The 17,842-nt window shown below is 61.2% G+C and overlaps 1 protein-coding gene across 1 annotated transcript in view; it reads left to right on the top strand.

Annotated features, from left to right (window-relative positions):
- Positions 1–1,055: 1,055 nt before the first annotated feature.
- The window catches only part of NACC2 (NACC family member 2), a 37,599-nt gene continuing 20,812 nt past the window's right edge, over positions 1,056–17,842 (top strand). The window contains 2 exon segments of the mRNA XM_006163343.3: positions 1,056–1,642; positions 1,645–1,935. Of these exon segments, the coding sequence (XP_006163405.3) occupies positions 1,117–1,642; positions 1,645–1,935 (817 nt within the window). The 5' untranslated portion in view covers positions 1,056–1,116.

Below are 17,842 nucleotides of genomic sequence, written 5' to 3'. Positions count from 1 at the left end.
GCCGCCAGCCGCAGCGGCCAAAGGTAGGTGTCTCCCACCACCGGTGGCCGGCCAGCAACTTCTCTGCTGCGGGGGCACTGCGGGCCTCGGCGCCCACCTGCTCAACTCCTGGCGCGGTGGCTCCGCCCTCCGCCCGGCCACCGGCGCCTCTGCGGCCGCCTGCACTTTCCTCCCGCGGGACACAACGGCCCTTTGTGCGGCCCCGCAGAGTTGGGCCAGCGCCTTCCCGGCCGCTCCTGCCCCCCCTTGCCCAGTCAGCACCGGATAAACAGCGGCCGCTGGGCCCCAGCTCCCTGGCCCCTGGGACTCGAGACCCCTTCAGTACCTGCGCTGGGACTGAGCCAGCAGGGAGTGGATGGGAGGGAGGGCGTCGGTGAGTGGGGCTGCACCCGGCCCCAGCTCTGCTCTGGCCTCTGGCTGCAGCGTCCCTGGGCCCGGACTGGGGACTTGGGACCGGGGTCTGGCCGGAGCCTGCTGGGGAATCCGAGCTGCCCCAGGAGGACAGAGGCGCGGAGCAGCCCGGCTGAGTTCTGCCAGTTTCAGCTCACTTCTCTGGGTGCCCAGCCCCCTCCTCGCTGCCCTGGAGGCTCAGGCATCTCTGCAGGCCCCCCTCCCTGGGCCCCCTGCCAGGGGCTACTCAGAGAGAAACAAGGAGAACCAAACTAGGGACAGAGCAGTTCCCAAAACGTGCCTGCTCCCTGAGGGGCTCCCTGCAGGTGGGCAACGAACTTTTTTCCTGGGGAGAGGACTTTGCTGCGGGCCCCTGCCAGCACACCCCTGCCCAGCAGGCTGTAGCTTCAGGCCTCTGTTCCTCATCTTATCTGTTGAGACGGGGCATCTTGGGGCCCAGGGGGTAAAGCCTCCTGGGATGAGGGGTCTCCCTGGCAGGCAGTGCAGCCTGGGGTCTGGGCACATTTGTCCCTCAGCCACGGTCTCACCTGGGGATCCCCCGTCGAGGACCCATCCAGCGGGGGAGGGCCTGTTCTCTCAGCCCTTGGCAGGTGGGCTGCTGGCCGGGGACTGGTCTAGCCGGGAACTGAGCTCTCTGTCCCCCGCAGATGTGCCCCGTCCGGGTGGCTCCGCGCTGAGAGCCTGAGCCCGTGGGCGCCCGCCGCCATGTCCCAGATGCTGCACATCGAGATCCCCAACTTCGGGAGCACCGTGCTGGGCTGCCTGAACGAGCAGCGACTGCTGGGGCTCTACTGCGATGTGTCCATCGTGGTCAAGGGCCAGGCCTTCAAGGCGCACCGGGCCGTGCTGGCCGCCAGCAGCCTCTACTTCCGCGACCTGTTCAGCGGTAACAGCAAGAGTGCATTCGAGCTGCCGGGCACTGTGCCGCCCGCCTGCTTCCAGCAGATCCTGTCCTTCTGCTACACGGGCAAGCTGACCATGGCCGCCAGCGAGCAGCTCGTGGTCATGTACACGGCCGGCTTCCTGCAGATCCAGCACATCGTGGAGCGTGGCACTGACCTCATGTTCAAGGTGAGCTCGCCCCACTGCGACTCGCAGACCGCTGTGCTCGAGGACGCCGGCTCCGAGCCCCAGAGTCCCTGCAACCAGCTGCAGCCAGCCACCGCCCCTTACGCCGTGTCCCCCTCGGTGCCCATCCCGCTGCTGACCCGCGTGAAGCATGAAGCCATGGAGCTGGCGTGGCAGTGGCAGCCGGAGCCGCAGTGGCGGCTGGCGTGGCCCCCCTGAAGCTGCCCCGGGTCTCTTACTACGGGGTGCCCAGCCTGGCCACCCTCATCCCCAGCATCCAGCAGGTGCCCTACCCCCAGGGGGAGCGGACCAGCCCGGGGGCCAGCAGCCTGCCCACCACCGACAGCCCCGCCTCGTACCACAACGAGGCGGACGAGGAGGACGACGAGGCCTACGACACCATGGTGGAGGAGCAGTGCGGCCAGGTGTACATCAGGGCCGCGGGCGGCTATGCAGGTAACGCGCGGGCAGGCACAGCCTGGCTGGCAATCGCAGCCCAGGCGGGCCGCGCAGGGGGCCGGGACGCTCAGGGAGCCTGGGAAGGGCACCGGCCGTGCCGGCCTGGCCCTGGGTGAGGCGAGATCACCGGGTCAACTCGGGAGGCTCAGCACGGGCACTCGCCCCCTCGGGCTGTTGTCTCCCATCTCGGAAGCACCTGACACATGTCGGGGCGCAGCAGGTCGCTGCCTCGCCCTTTCACCTCAGTCTTTTCCTCACCCTGCCCTCCCCGTGTCCAGCCCTGTCATTGTACCCCCCAAGCCCAGCCTGGGTTGGGTGCCCGTGAGCCTGTGAGCTGAGTGGGCGCCCGGGTTCTGGTCTGGCAAGCTGGGGAGTGCTCCCTCTCTTGGGACCTGTAAGCTCTGGGGTCCCAGTCTGAGAAGCCAGCAGGGTCCGGGTCCGGGTCTGGGTCGCAGGCCTCACAGATGGTTCAGGGTTTGCCCCGGCCTGGGCTCAGTGTCCCTGGGGACCTGGGCTGGTTTGCATGCAGGTCTGAGGGGCAGTGTGGGGACATCTCCCCGTCCCCCCACATAGACCCCTTCCCTGGTGGGACCCTCCCTGCTCCTTTCCCATCCACATGCACTCCTTCACCCCAGGCAAAGCTGGGGGTGGGAGAGGGAGCTACAGGCCCCAACCACCCTGGGCTCCTGGGATGGCTCATGCCCTGGGCTGCCCTAGGACTTGTTACTCTGCTTCAACACAATTGCCGGGCATCCAGGTGCTGCAGGCCGCCAGGTCCTGGACCGCCTAGAGCTGGGCTGGGAAGGTTTGTTTTCTTTCTGCGGAAGAGGCTGGACTCACTCCTGGCACCGGAAGCAGCCTGCTAGCCTGAACTGGGCTCTGGAGACAGAGACCTTGGGCCCCCTGTCGGCCCCAAGGTTACCCAGGATTGCACCCCAGGGAAGGGCCAGGACCTCTGGGGACCCTGCCCCTGCCGAGAGCACCTGGGAGGCCAGGGAAGGGCCAGAAGCCACTGGGGAGGCTCCAAGACCCTTCTACCAGGAACCCCAAGGCTTCCTGTCATGGTCACCGGGCAGACCCTGGTCAGCTGAGCATCTGTGAGTCCCCAGTGCCACCACTCTGGCAGGGCCCGGCGGCCCCAGTGCTCTGCAGAGGGGTCACAGAGCTGGGAGCCCCAGGCCTCCCTCCCTGTGCGGCATGTCCGCAGGCCGGTGTGTCCAGGACAGAGGGAGACAGGACAGATAAGAGTGCTGGTGCCAGGGCAGCCTGACGGCGGGGCCAGCCCGGCCTCCCTTGCACTGGGACAGTGGTGTGAAAAGGCCGTGCAGAGTGTGCGGGGTGGGGTCAGGAGGCTGGAGCTCTCACTAGCCCCTGTGCTCAGATACCACGGGGTCCCCTGGGCTGAGGGCGAGGACCTCCCCAGGCAGTGGGTCTGGGTGCTGAGGGGTCCCAGCCAGGCCCATCCTCCCCCAGCTCCCCCAGCTCCCCCAGCTGGTAGGCTGGGCGGGTGGCCGGCGGCGGGGCCAGCCTGCACTTTGACTCCAGGTGCTGCAGGCCAGGTCCTCTGGACGTGGCTCCTCTCCTCGGCAAGCCCAGAAGTGGGGCAGGCAAGGGGGGAGTGCAGTTCCTTGGTTAAAATCTAGGTTATTGGCAGTTGGCGCTGCCGGCACCAGGGCATGCTGGGGAGGGAAGCTGTGGGGCCCACCCCTGCCGGGCTGCCCCCAGTCACTGGCTCCCTTTGCCCTCAGGGAGCACCCTCACACCCATTCGAGAGGCCGGCCGGCCTGCTGGCCCTTGCCTGAGCCTGCATGGACTGGGTAGGGTAGCCATCTTGAGACCGGCCGGTTCTGGACTGTTCTGTGAGGAGCCCCTGCGGTTCGCTGGCCTCAGTTTCTCTACTTGTCAAGCGGAAGGTTGGCCTGAGGAGCCTTCAGGGCCGGCCCTGCCCACATGTGGCCGTGTGACCGTGTGGATGAGTGGGGCAGTCACCATGCCCACCCACTCTGTTGGAGCCGGTCCCAGCCGGGCCTGTGTCCTCAGCCTCCTGTCTTAGAAACACGGACAGAGAACCCGCCTGCCCCGTGCCCGGCCGTCTCTGCTCCTCCCTCCTCCCTCCCCCCCTCCAGTGTCCAGCAGGTGGAGCTGCCTGAGAGGTGTCCAGTCCCATCAGGGTGCTCAGGTTCCAGTTTGAGCCTGGTGGGAATGAAGCTGCCAGAAGGCTGGGTGCAGGGTGCTCTGGTGTGGGCAGTCCAGAGCCCGCCCTCTGAGGCTGCCCCGCCCCGGCATTTCTGGGCCTCGCTGGCCAGGCACCTGCCGCACCCCCAACGTCGAGGGCAACACAGGTGTAAGAGCAGTGGAGGCGGGAGCACCGAAGGGAGATGGGACAGGTCTGACCCGCAAGCAGTACAAGCAACCCGGACAGCACCTGCCTGGCAGCTGGGGAGGCTCGCATGCTCGCACACTGGGGCAAGTTGAGAGGCGAAGATGTGGAGATGGCCATGTCAGGCCCGCCCCCGGGGCAGGAGACCGGTGCCAGGCACAGCCCCATTCTGGGCCTGAACGGTGGCCTCCTCTCCTCTCTGTCCTGCCTGGCCCCTCCTGTCTCTGGAGAGCGTGGCATGGAGCCGGGTCCCTCTGGGCTCAGCGGTGACTTCAGGAGTCAGGGGCCACCCTGGTCCAGGCTGTGCACCTGGGGATTGGCGAGGGCTGGCCGTGCTTGGGGTCCGCCCCTGTGGTCCCCATTGCTGCATGACCCTTGGGCACACCTGGACGCCCTGGTCTGAGTGGCAGGGGGACCTGAGCAGGTCTCTCTTATCCTGGTTGAGGCCGCAGTAGGGCACAGGGCCGGGGATGGATGGAGCAGGCAAGCGGTGCAGGGCAAGGATGTGCGGACAGAGTGCCACACAGGGGTCCATGTCTGCCTGGGCTCCCTTCCTGTCCTCTGGGAGGGGTGGGGCAGCCAGGCAGAGCCTAGGCTGGGTCTGACGGGAGGAGGCCCTCAGCCTGGCTGTCCCCATCACGCCTCTGCAGGCCTTCCCCTGCAGGCCCAGCCCCTCGGGCAGCTGTTCAGGCAGAGCTGACAGATGTTGCTCTGTGGCACTGGGGACAAAGACACGCCTTGGTGTTTACACCAGCCACGCGCTGGCATGTTAACCCTTTCCCAGAAGGGGTGAGTCTGGCTGTGGACTGTGCCAGGCTGTGGCCTCGCTCCCTCCTTCTGCCTCCTGGGGCCACTCAGCTCCCCAGGTCTGCCCACGTCCCCCGGGCACTGCCCTGTGGGCTGCCACGTGCAGGGAGAAGCTGGGGCAGTCCAGACACTCCAGACACCTGGACATGGGGCACCCGCTGGTCAGGAGCCCGGGCCTGGCCGAGCAGCACACCTGTGTGGGCCCCGCTCTTGAGCAGGGTCTCCAGGCAGCATGGGCTGGGCAGGCAGGTGCCAGCCTGGGAGTGCCAGCAGGCCGAAGGCACTGCCCAGGCTGCCCGGGAGTCCTTGCCAGACTGCGTGGTCCCTGGCCCCCCGGCTCACTCGAGCGGGCAGGGGTAAGGTACTTCCCTGCATGTCTGAGAGCTCCCGTGTCCGAGAGCTCTGCTTTAACCCATTGGGTGAGATACAATTCAGCATGAGGAAATACACCGGGGGTCTCCGGGCGTGAGCTGTGACCTCTCAGAGCTGGAGGACTGTCCAGCCCTGGCCCCCACATGCCATGAAGCCCTCCCCTCATTGCCTTGCATTTGAGAGTGAGTGCCCATGGGCGGGTCTTACAGCCATGGGCCGTGCTCGCCAGGCACACCTGGAGATGGCCCCCACGGTGCCTCGTTGCAGATGCCCTTCTGAGGGGTGGCGAGACCCGCCGGTCATGCCAGTGCGAAGGTCACGTGCGTTTCTCTGGGGCAGGCCACGAGGGTGGGACCGCGGGGCTGTGGGCGTGGCGTGGCCTCTCGCTGCCGCAGTCCTGGCGCTCCCGAGCTCCCGGCACCCTCACCAGCCAGCACGGTCCCCGCCAGCTCTCCTTGCAGCCTGGCTGCAGTCCTGGCTCTCTGTGCTGATGTCTTCTGCCCGCCACATTTCAGTGGCATTGCCCCGGTGGCCTCTCACGTGGACCCTCTTCCCCGTGTGGAACAGCTGTACTTTGCCAACTTCTCTTTCCTTTATTTTTTCAAATTTGCCAGAGGGCACATGTGCTTGCCAGAGAGAGAGAGGCGGACAGAGAGAAGGAGAAAACGCCCCCTGATGAAGCCTGGCTGTGTCGCCGCCCATGAAGACTCTGGTCGCACACGCAGCTCACGGCCAGCTCTAGTCAAAGTTGCCAGGGCACGTGGGGCCTGCTGCCTTCACCCCCAGGCCACGGCCAGCCCGCCAAGCCTGCTTACTTTCACGGTGACATGTTTCTTCAGACCTTTTGCACGTTAACATAAAGGCTGAATTGTAGGAGTTCTCTCTCTCCCATGTGGCCAACTGCAGGGTTCGCGTCCCGGACCCCGTGGGTTATAAAACACACCAGGTGCGTGTGAGTGCGTGCCCCTAATCCTGAGAGGATAATGGAGGAGAAGGAGATTGTGGTGTGGCCATCCTCCTGGGGGGCATTTCTTGCTTTCTGTCCTGTGATGACAGAAAGAAGTCACCACTCTAATTTGCGTGAGTCCCGTGTCAGACACGTTGCCACGTCTGTCCTTGTGCTCTCAGTGGTGTGTGTCGAGCACTGCAAGTTTTGAACTATGATGAAGACCAATCCCTAAGTGTTCACCTCCTGGCTGGGGCTTCCTGTGGCTGCCCTGACGTCCCCTGGGTGGCCCTCTGGGCGTGTGCCGTGGGTGTCTGCCGGACCCTGCTGCTTGCGTGTTCTCTGTGCACTTTGGCCGAGGGCTCGCTTGCGTGCGCTTCGTGCCAGGTTAGGTAACGGGGAGACTCGCTCTTTCCCGCAGCGGTGTCCTAGTGTCACGGCAGCTTCCTCTGATGCCTTACCCTCAGCCCTGGAGAAGGGTTCTCTCTGGCCCCCTGCACCTGTGTGTCTGCTGTCAGGTGACTGGCTGTTAGTAGGCCCCGAAGTCAGGCCACGGAAGGCCTCCGACAGCCATCCTCCTGGAGCTGTGGTTGCTGTTCTGGTGCTTTCTGCGGTTGGTGTCTGAGCACGAAGCCGCCAAATGTCAAAGGGCATGGAGGGAAGCAGACGGGGGCGTCTCCCCCAGGGGCAACGCGTCCCCTATTTGGCACAGCGGCTGGCGTGGCGCCCCGGGCCCTGCGTCTGTCTGTCACGTGGTTTTCTTGCCCGTGCTTATTTAATTTGGTCCTCAGTGAGCTGCTTTGTGGTTTTTTTTTTTTTAGAAAGACTTCTGCTATAGGGTGTGTGCTCTGGCCAGAGAGACAGAAAGCGAGCAGTCACCCCCCCGGGGGATGGCCATGCCAGTCCCTTCCCCCTCCATTCTCCCCTCGGGATTTGGGGCAGGCATGCACACGCGCTTGGCGTGAGTTCCAAGGACTCGAACTGCGTGGGAGTCCAGTGACGTAACCGTTCCGCCATGTGCGGGCCCCTCTGTGTTGGGCCTCGTCTTCCCCTGCTCACTGTCCGTGGCAGGACTCACGCGGCCTGTCCTGTGGCCTTGTCACATGTACTTCTCGGTCCTGGTAGCTTTGGGAAGGTCCTCGGAATGTTCCGTGCGTGCCATCAGTGGCTTCTGAGCAGGGCGGCTTCTCCGCTTCCTTTCCGGCCCGCACACCGCGCTCCTGGGTGTCCACTCCAGCTCAGATGGAAGCAGGGAGAGTGGACAGGGCCTCGCGCCGTTCTCCGCCCGGGATGCAGCCGTCTTCCGTCACAGGGTGTTACCAGGCCAGCAGTGGCGTGCTGGGGAGGCAGCTGGACCCTGCATGGCGGCTCGTCCCAGAACTGGCAGTGGGAAGACGCACCACCTATGTGTGTGTGTGTGTGTGTGCGTGTGCGTGTGCATGCGTGTGTGTGCGCGTGCACGCTTGGTGTGCCCAAGATCCTGAAGGGAGGGAGAAACGGAGAAGGGACGGTGGCTCGGCCATCTCCCTGGGGGCACTCCCTCTGTCTCTCCGGTGGGTGTGTGCCCGAGGGCAGATCTAGGGGAGCTGAGTGAGTCGGCTGTCGGCTTTGCAGTGCGGCCGCCCCGCTCTACGAGGTGGTGCGTGGGTTGTCCTCCTGTCACCGCAGCGTCTGCCTTAGCTCCTCAGCTGCCCAACTACCCTGGCGTCCTTGGGGTGAGCCTCACTGTCGTCGGGCACAGTACACAGGGTCTTCGAAGAGTTCACGGGGAGCGCGTGTTGTGGAAGCACCAGGGCCAGCAGTTGGCATGGCGGTTAAGGCAGCTGGACCCCACGTGGCCGAGTGTTCCGTTCGAGTCCTCGGCCCGGTACCTTGAAAAGCATGCCAGGCACGTGTGCGTGTGTACCTGAAACCCTGACAGAGTGGGGGAGGAGGGATTGTGGCATGGCCATCCCCCTCGGGGGTGACTTCGCTCCCTCTCTCCAGCCAAGCACACATGCCCTATAGCAAAGAGAAAACTATGCATGGATTTCAAAAGAATGTTTGCGCCAAAAAACTCGTCCTTTGATCTCGCTGTCCCAGGAATGTTCTGGAGTCCCTCTGCCTCTCCGTATCACCGGGTTCAATTAGCTGAAGCTTTCTCAATGCGTTCTGCACCGGTGCTCGTGAAGGTGCTGGATCTCGAGCTTTCCTGGAGTGTCGGTGTTCGTGTCCCGCTTTGGCACTGGGATCTGGCTAGTTCTAGTCCCGGTCCCTATAGTTTATGGAGTTTATTTAAACCTGACGTTACGTCTTTCTCAAATGTCTGATAGAACTGATTCACCGGTGGAGCTACTTGGGCCTAGGCTTTGCTGCTGTTTATGGTGGGAGGGTCTTTCATTGCCGGTTTACTGTGACAGCCAGGATTATCGCCGGTTATAGTTCACTGTGACCTCCGACATCACTTTGGAGGTAGGGCTCTGCAGACCTCTCCGGCTCGTCCAGGCACGGCGGTCCGTGCCTCCATGCAGCGTGCGTGCCGAAGGCCCACGTGGCTGTCAGTGTGCCCACCACAAGTTTCCAGCAAATGGCATGATGGTTATGTGGCAGGACTCCCACGTGGCTGACCGTGGTTTGAGTTCTGGGCCGACTGGCAACTCGAAACTCATTCCAGAGACACATGCATGTGTGCCCACATACCTGAGAGGAGAATGGAGGAGAAGGGATTGCGGCATGGCCATCTCTTCTGTGGGGTGATTTCTTACTTTCTCTCTGTCTCTGTCTCTCTGACGAGCCCATGTGCCCTTTAGCAAAAACCTCCCTACAATAATACAAAGCAAACCAGCAAAAGAGCTGCCTCATGGAGGTATAGTTTATGTACAGTGAGAGCCGAAAGTTTTCCTTGTACAATATATTGTCACTATTTTTGAAAGATATTTTTCTGGGTACAGAGTGTCAATTATTTATTTGTTTTTAATAATTTTAAATTTTATTTGTTATTATTTTTTTGTTTTGCTATAGGACGTGTACTTACCAGAGAGAGAGAGGAAGTGAGAAAGCAAGCTGCCAGGCCCAGGACTCAAACTGCAGTCGGCTGTGTTGGTATCTAGCACCTTACCCAGCACACCACCTGCCGGCCCAATTATCATTTTGTACTTCCTGACCTCGAAGACCTGGAAACACGCGGGGGCACATGTGTGTGATGTGCAAAGTCCCGGAGGGGTGCAGCGTGCCATGCCGGGGTGCCGAGGACCCTCTCCTCCCGTGAGCACGCCCTCTGCGAATAGACTCCCGTCTGTCTCCTGGGATTCTTGTGGAACTGGAATCAGTTTTAGCTATGAACTTTTTTTTTTTGGCTCTAGGATAAGCACACTCACCGGAAAGACAAACAGAGACAGAAAGTGTGAAATCACCCCTCGGGGGGGTGTCCACACTGCAGTCCCTTCTCTTCCAGTCTCCTCTCGGGATGTTGGGCACACATGCACTTTGGCCCAGCGTGAGTTTTAAGCTGCCAGGTCTGGGACTTGAACTGCAGTCGACTACGTGGGAGTCCAGCGACGTAGCCATCACACCGTCCGCCGCTCTTTATGCTTCTATCGCTTTGTGTCTTCTTTTCACCTGCTTCCATTCCTGTTTTCCAGCAACTCAATTATTGACCTTTTCAGAGGTTTCTTTGCATTTGTTCTTTTTTGTTTTTGTTTTGTTTTTGGAGAGGTTTTCGCAATAGGGCGCGTGTGCTCGCCAGACAGAGAGAGACAGAGAGACAGAAAGCGAGAAATCACCCCCCAGGGGGGATGGTCACGCCGCAATCCCTTCTTCTCCATTCTCCTCTCGGGATCTTGGGCACGCGGGCACGCACGCACACATGCCCAGCATGAGTTTTAAGCCACCGGGTCTGGGATACGAACCACGGTCGACTACGTGGGAGGCCAGCGACATAGCCATTATGCTAACTGCTGGTTCCCTTTGTGTTTGTTCTTAGAGTTTGTTAGGCTGTTTGGACGAGTGAATTTATACTTTTTTTTTAAATCAAATTTGGGATATTTTTTTTGCCATCCATTATTTTTCAAATATTTTGAAAATATTTTGTGGTCAGCCTGCCGGGGCCCAAACTCACAGCTCTCCACACGGCTCAGTCCTGCACTGCCCGTGTTAGCTCAGTGCCCCACAGCGGCCAGACCAGATTTTTCTTTTAATCAATAGCAGTTTTTATTTCCTATTTAAAGAAAGCTCAGTCAGCTGATGGCATGGTGGTGGGGGCAGCTGGATCTCATGGCTGATGGCATGGTTTAAGTCCCAGACCCAGTGGCTTGAAAATCACTCTGGTCACATATACATGCCCAAAATCCCAAAAGGAGGGAGAGATGGAGGAGAAGGGGCACACCGTGCCCTGGAGCGCTGGCTCTTGCTCTCTCCCTCTCGTTTTCTGTCTCTGGTGAGTACACATGCCCTACACAAGACCGAAAGAAAGAAGCCTCTGGTCCCCTGAAGATCAGCACGGTGCTCCCCGTGTGCTCGTCAGAACAGAACACTGCTTTCCAGTCGCCCTTCGCTCACAGAACCGCTGCCGCCATGAGAACCACGCTCTCCCCTCTGTGCACCCGTGCAGTCCCTGGCGGCAAGGATGTGCCGCGTCCGCGTCTGCATCGTGTCCTCTCTGCACGCCCAGGCCCGTCACCCTGTGTGCAGTAAGCTGCAGCTGTTCCCGCCTTCTGGCCTCAGATCAGACCTGGGGAGCACAGCACCGAGGCCCAGGCTGAGCTGCGCCCCCTAGGCGTCGCTCCTCTGGCCCCGTGCGCAGCTCAGAGACGCCGCGGCCTCGCTCTCGTCACACTGTCCTTTCAGAAGCGCGGCCCCGTTGTCCGTCCTGTGGCCGTCTGGGCGTGTCAGGACGGGCTGGGCTGTGTGCCTGCAGTACCTTGGAGGGATGCCGTGTCCGTCTCAGTGTGTCAGATCCAGAGCCACGTTACAGTTTGGTGCGGTGTAGGCCATGTGACCATCGATGATCCGATTCAGGTGCCATCTGCCAGGCCACGGCGCCGTTGCCCCCCTTTGTGGTGGATGCCGCGTGACCACCCGGGCGCCATCCATGCGCCCACGTCGGGCCCGGCGTCTGTCAGTGGCTTCGCGCCCCCGCGCGGCCCGCCCCGGGGCCGGGGCGCCCCAGCCACTGGTGCCCACCTTCGCAGCTGCGGCTTCCGTGGAAAAGTGCCTCCCCACCCAGTTACTTCCTGTCTTCACACCTTACTATTACGTGGGTCCCACTGGTGCAGAGCTCTTCGGTTTTGAAAGCTTTTTTCTTTTCTTTTTCCTTTTATGTTTAGTCTGCTATAGGGCACGTGCACTTGCCAGAGACTGAGAGAGGGAGAGGTGGCCATGCCAGTTTGGTCTCCTCCATTTATTGCTTGGGAGTTTGCCGGGTGTGAGCTCTCAAGCTGCCAGATCCAGGACTGAACTGTGCTGTCGGCTGTGTGGTGTCCACGCCCCTGCTGGCCCTGCCCTGCCCAGGCTCACCAAGGGCTTTTGGTTCCCGGCCGTGGGGGCGGTGCCCTTCCCCTTCAGTGGCACGTGGTCCTGAACAAGGTCCGGGGCTAGGCTGGCTGGCTGGCTGCTGCTGGAGTCTGTTTATAACCTTCCAGCAGTTTGACGGCTGTGTGTGTGTGTGTGTGTGTGTGTGTGTACACACACAATACCATCAAGAGGTTTTTGCTGTAGGGTATGTGCACTCACTGGAGAGACAGAGAGAGAGCAGAAATCCCCACTCGGGGGAAGGCCACTTCGCAGTCCCTTCTCCTCACAACCCTTCTCGGGACTTTGGGCACTCACGTACTTGCGCCCTGCGTGAGCTTGCAGCCGCCGGGTCTGGGACTCACTGTGGTCAGCTACGTAGGAGGCCAGCGACATGAGCACCCCGCCATCGACACACCCAAGAGTGATTGCTGTGGTTTGAGTGTGCCCTCAGAGCGCGTGCGTTCCACCGGAACAGGCCGAAGGGTCGAGGGAGGGCCTTTGGGAAGGAAGGGGTTAGCGGGTGGGCCATCGTCCATTCTGGGTGTGTCCTCGGAGAAGGAATGAGGCCACCGGGAGCCACTGGACACGGGCCGCCCTCCCCTCCGCGAGCAGCTCTGCCCTTCGCCTGTCTGAGGCCTTTGGACCTTCCGGCCAGCAGAACCAGGGGTCAAAGTGAAATACTGTCTCAAAGTCACCGGCCTTGGGTGTCTCTGGTGGCAGCACAGTTACAGCTAAGACACCGTCAACTCTAGGCTTCCCGCCAGCCTTCGTCTCCCCATCGCTGGGTCCTTCTCCCCGGCAGTCGGATCCTGACCCTCCTGTCCCCTCCTGAAGTGCTCGTGGGTCTGTAATCCGTCTGAGACTGATTCCTGGATGTGGGCTGATGGGGGGCTCAGAACCCCTTGTCCCCGTGTCGCTTTCAGGTGACCCCTGCCGAGGTCGAGACCAGCTTTCCCAGTGCGGCCCTGCAGGGCACCACTGCGGCAGCCGGCCTCTGGCCTACCCGTCCAGGGCGTGGTGCTGCCGTGGCCGAGCTAACCTCCCGGGGCCTGTGCCTCAGGAGTGCTCGTCTTGGCCAGTGTCTGCACGTTATCCGTTTCAGGTCAGGTGTCAGATGGACAGCGCCTGCCGGGGTCTGCCACGTACTGTGCGATCGGTGGTCTGGCGTCCTTGCAGTGTTGCGACTTCCAATCCGTGGTGGTGGTCCCTTTGTCTACACCCCAGCAGTTTTCCTTGGGAGTGTCCCGCAGGTCTGTGTGCCCCGTCGGATCCACCCCTGACTTCCATTGTAATTGCAGTCTCCTCGCTCCCGTCCTCCAGCCCGTCAGACCTGGGTGTCCGTGTGCGTGTCTGCATTTCAGGTCACCCAGGCCGGGGTTCCAGCCACAGCTGCCACGTGGGGTCTGGCCTCTCTCGAGCAGTCCCTATTGCCACACCTGAAGCCGGCCTCCGTTTCTGTTTCTAAACTTAACCGTTTTTATCTTTTAAAGAGATTATTGTGCTATAGGGTGCATGTGCTCACCAGAGACACAGAAAAGCGAGAAATCACCCCTGGGGAGATGACCACACCGCAGTCCCATCTCCTCCATTCTCCTCTTGGGATCTTTGGCACGCACGTACACACGCCCACCACGAGTTTTAAGCCACCGGGTCTGGGACTCGAACTATGATCAGCCGTGTGGGAGTCCAGCGCCCCAACCGCTATGCCACCTGCTGGCCCCTACTCTTAACCTTTATAGTCCCCCATTTGGCGAGGGCATGTGCACTCACAGAGGAAGAGAAAGGGAGGGGAGGAAGCACCTCATGGCGCATGGTCGCGCTGCAGCCCCCTCTCGCCTCTCCCCCCTCTCGGGGTTTGGGCCCCACGCACAGCGCCCGGCAGGCTTCTCAAGCTGCTGAGTCTGGGGCTTGAGCTACGTAGCTGCCCCTGTGGCGTCCAGCCACCCCAACCACCAGGCCACAGGCTTGCCCTTGTGTTTCCTTTTCGCGTTATTGAGCTGGCCAGGACTTCTTATCCCTTCTCTTCTCATTTCCAAACAGGAAAAGCGTTTAATATTTCATTTAAGGGGAATATTTGCCCTGCGCCTTACTGTGGTAGTTCAGAGGAGTAAGGAAATTCCTCTTTTCCTGGGGCTCTTACCCTCCGTAAGTCAGTGCCGAATTTCAGTAAAAGCTTTTGCTCTAAATGTCTACAGTGGTCAGATGGCTTTCCTCCTCTGCTCGGTCCATGAGCATTATGTCCTAGCCGTGACCAGGATGCCTTCCTGTCCCTGCGTGTCCAACCTGGCTGTGATTAGTACACACTGGGGCCTCCCTGATCAAACCTTGGACCCCAGAGCACTCCGGAACCCGGAACCCTTTGAGCACCGCCATAATACACCAAGCAGAATCCCGGCCCGACCTCAGCGGCAGGTGGCGGCGCCACGCCCGCACCCTCCGACAGCGTGGGCTGAGGTGGGACATAGCCCAGTTTCACGTTTAGGTGCAGCCCAAATCCGAGACAGTCTGAACTCTGAGGCACTTCTGGCCCCAAGCACCCGCGGGGTCCCCCTGTGTACCGTTTACCCCTCCAGACCCAGCCTGCGGTCTTCCCCGTGCCGTGACTCAGGGTGCGAAGGCCCAGCCCTGCGGTCTTCCCCGTGTCATGACTCTCGGGGTGCGGAGGCCCAGCCTGCAGTCTTCCCTGTGTCGTGACTCTCGGGGTGCGGAGGCCCAGCCTGCAGTCCTCCGCGTCGTGGGTCTCGCGGCGGGGCGGCCCCCCTCGTTTTTTTTTCCCCGTGTCGTGACTCTCGGGGGGCGAAGGCCCAGCCTACAGTCTTCCCCGTGTCGTGACTCTCGGGGTGCGGAGGCCCAGCCTGCAGTCTTCCCCGTGTTGTGACTCGGAGTGTGGAGGCCTTCTTGATGCTTACCTTTTGGAAATGGGGCTCACGCAGAAAAGGCAAGTGGGACACCAGGACCCCACACTCCCTCCCTGTCTCTGGTCGGTGCGGACCCCAGGCCCAAGCTGCGGGAAGCTTGACAGCGCCCCACACACTGCCCTGGTGCTGGTGCAGATGTGTTGAGACCAGACTTGGGGCTGGGGCCTGGGCAGTGGCACAGCCAGGTGGCCCTGCGCCCGGGGGCCAGGTGAGGCCACTCTGCCATCTGCCGATATATATTTTTTTTCACTATAGGGTGCGTGCACTCGCCAGACAGACAGACATAGAGACAGAAAGCGAGAAATCACCCCCCGGGGGGATGGCCACGCCGCAATCCCTTCTCCTCCATTCTCCTCTCAGGATCTTGGGCACGCATGCACACACGCCCTGCGTGAGTTTTAAGCCCCCGAGTCCGGGACGCGAACTGCGGTCGACTACATGGGAGTCCAGCGACATAGCCATTATGCTAACTGCTGGTTCCCTCTGCCGATATTTTCTTGAGGATTTTCGCCACTCAGTACTGCCCTGGGAGGTGACGGCACACGTCAGGCACCAAGCCTCCTGACCTTGTAAACAAGCTGAGTCGCTTTCCCTTCCGAGACAGAAGCCGCGCCACAGCTGTGCTGAGCGGCTGGAGTTCCTCGTGGATGCTTGGGGCAGTCTTCAACAGCCTCAGGGCAGTGCAGTGACACAGAGAGAGGGAGAGCTCATGCCTGGGGCAGGGCCCTGCCTCAGTCCCGTCCCCTCCACTCTCTCTGGGTTTGGGTGCGCATGTGCATGCATTTGGTAGGGTCCTTTTCTGGAGCTGCCTCGGCTCCCCTGCTCAGGTTGACCGCGGGCACCCCAGCCAGCCCCACTGCTCACACGGCTTGCACACGAGTGTGGTGTGTGTGTGTGTGCTTGAGAATGGCATGTCCTAGACGGCGGCACGCACCCTCTGCCGGGTCTCGCCGCACCTCTTCCTGGGCACCCTGTGGCCAGCGTGGGAGCCGACCCACAGGCAGCCATGTGGCCTCCAGCGCTGCAAGCCAGGCCAGTTGGCCACCATAGACACCACCGGGGCTGCCTATGTGCAGATGTTTAAGGGTCACTCAAAACCAGACCAAGAGGAGCCAGCAGGTAGCACGCGGTTAAGGTGGTGGACTCCCGCACAGCCAGCTGCGGTTCAAGCCTCAGACCTGGCGGCTTGATAATCACGTCTTGCACGTGTGCATGCCTGCGATCTCGAGGGGAGTGGAGGAGGAGGGACTGTGGCCTGTCCTCCCGCCCCCAGGGGTGATTTCCTCTCTGTGCGTGCACGTGCCCTAAGCAAAAACCTAAAACAACATGAACCAGGGACCCGTGACAGACCGCGCGTGGCCGAGCTGGGAATACCACGGCCGGCCGTTCAGCACAAGCGGGCCAGCTGCCTTGCAGCCGGGCTGTCCTGTGGCCTCGGTTCCAGCCTTTTCTGTCCTTCCTCAGACCCGCCGCGTTCTCTATGCTAGCATTCAAAGAGCCACCGTTTGTATTTTTTCTCACGTATGTGCATGTGTTTCTTATTTCGATCGGTTTCTACTTTATTTTAGTTTAATAGTTCTTTTCTCCTTTGAGATTGCTCGTTACACCATCGATTTCTCACCCTCTTAAAACAGGCCCGGAAGGCCAGACGGTGGCACAGTGGAAGAAAGTGACCTACTCCCGGGCCCCCCGGGCCCTCCCCGTGTGCCCACGATCGGGGGTTGGCTGGGGCTGAGCGATCCTAATGAAGAAATAAACTTTAAAAAGTTTAAAAAACGGGGGCTGGGGGCGACCAGCAGGGGCATGGAGGTTAAGCCGGGCATGTGTGTGTGCATGACCAAAACCCCAGGAGGGGAGTGGGGAAGGGGCTGGTGTGGGCTTCCTCTCTGGGGTGCTATCCCACTCACGCTCTCTGCTGATGAGAAGTTTGAAAGTACGTCCGTGTGTGCGTGCACTTGGGGTTCTACGTCTCCAGCCTTTCTGTCCAACACAGAGACAGAAAGTGAGAAATCACCCCCAGGGGGGAATGCCATGTCACAATCCCTTCTCCATTCTCCTCTCAGGATCTTGGCACACACGCGCCCGGCGTGAATTTAAGCCACCCAGGTCCAGGACTCGAACCGCGGTCAACTACATGGGAGTCCAGTGATACAGCCATTACGCTAACTGCTGGTCCCTGTCCAACACGTTCTTAAAAATACTCTCTTCTTTATTCACGATAGCGCGTGTGCACATGAGCAAGAGTGAGAGCGGGCAGTGCCCCACAGGGCCTGGGTACACCGCAGAACCCCGGCTCCAGGCCTCTGCCCATCGAAGCGTAGGTACTCACACACATGCCCGGTGTGCCTCAAGCTGACTGGGCTGGGACTCGAACTGCCGTCACCACGTGGGGCCTGGCTTCTTCAGCACTGCGCTGCTGGGTGGCTAGTCCTGTTGGATGGTGTGAGGCACTGTTTTTCATCTCCGGTCCAGCAGAGGTGTCCCTCTTGCCCTGTGCTCCCCGTTCCAGCAGAGGTGTCCCCCCTGCCCTGTGCTCCCCGTTCCAGCAGCGGTGTCCCTCCTGCCCTGTGCGTTCCCCAGTCCAGCAGCGGTGTCCCTCCTGCCCTGTACACTCTGCTCCCTTTGACCCTGGGTTGCTGGATGTTTAACTCCCAGATGTGTTCAGGTTTTCTGGTCTTATCTGTCCGCATCTCGATTAAGCTCCCCCGGCCTAGAGTGGGTTCAGGTTGGAGGGGTGCTCACCACCTGGGGTGAGCCAAGGCCCATGGGTGTCCGGCATGTCCCTGTGTGTGTCCCGTGAGCACAGGAAGGGAGGTGTGCGTCCAGCCTGAGGACCCACACGGATAACGAAGGCATCGTACATGTTCTTCCCGGTACCAGCTCTCCTCCTTGGCTGACCCCAGTGAGGTGCGCGGACTCTGGCCGTGGGCTGCCCATTCCCCTTCCCACACTCTAGGGTGCCTCTGACTCCCAGGCTCGCCGTTCTTCCTG

This window comes from Tupaia chinensis, unplaced genomic scaffold (genome assembly GCF_000334495.1).
Source record: "Tupaia chinensis unplaced genomic scaffold, TupChi_1.0 Scaffold142100_1, whole genome shotgun sequence".
Taxonomy (NCBI): Eukaryota; Metazoa; Chordata; class Mammalia; order Scandentia; family Tupaiidae; genus Tupaia; species Tupaia belangeri.
The sequence above is the reverse complement of the archived record's forward strand: the minus strand, read 5'-3'. Positions and strand labels throughout refer to the sequence as shown.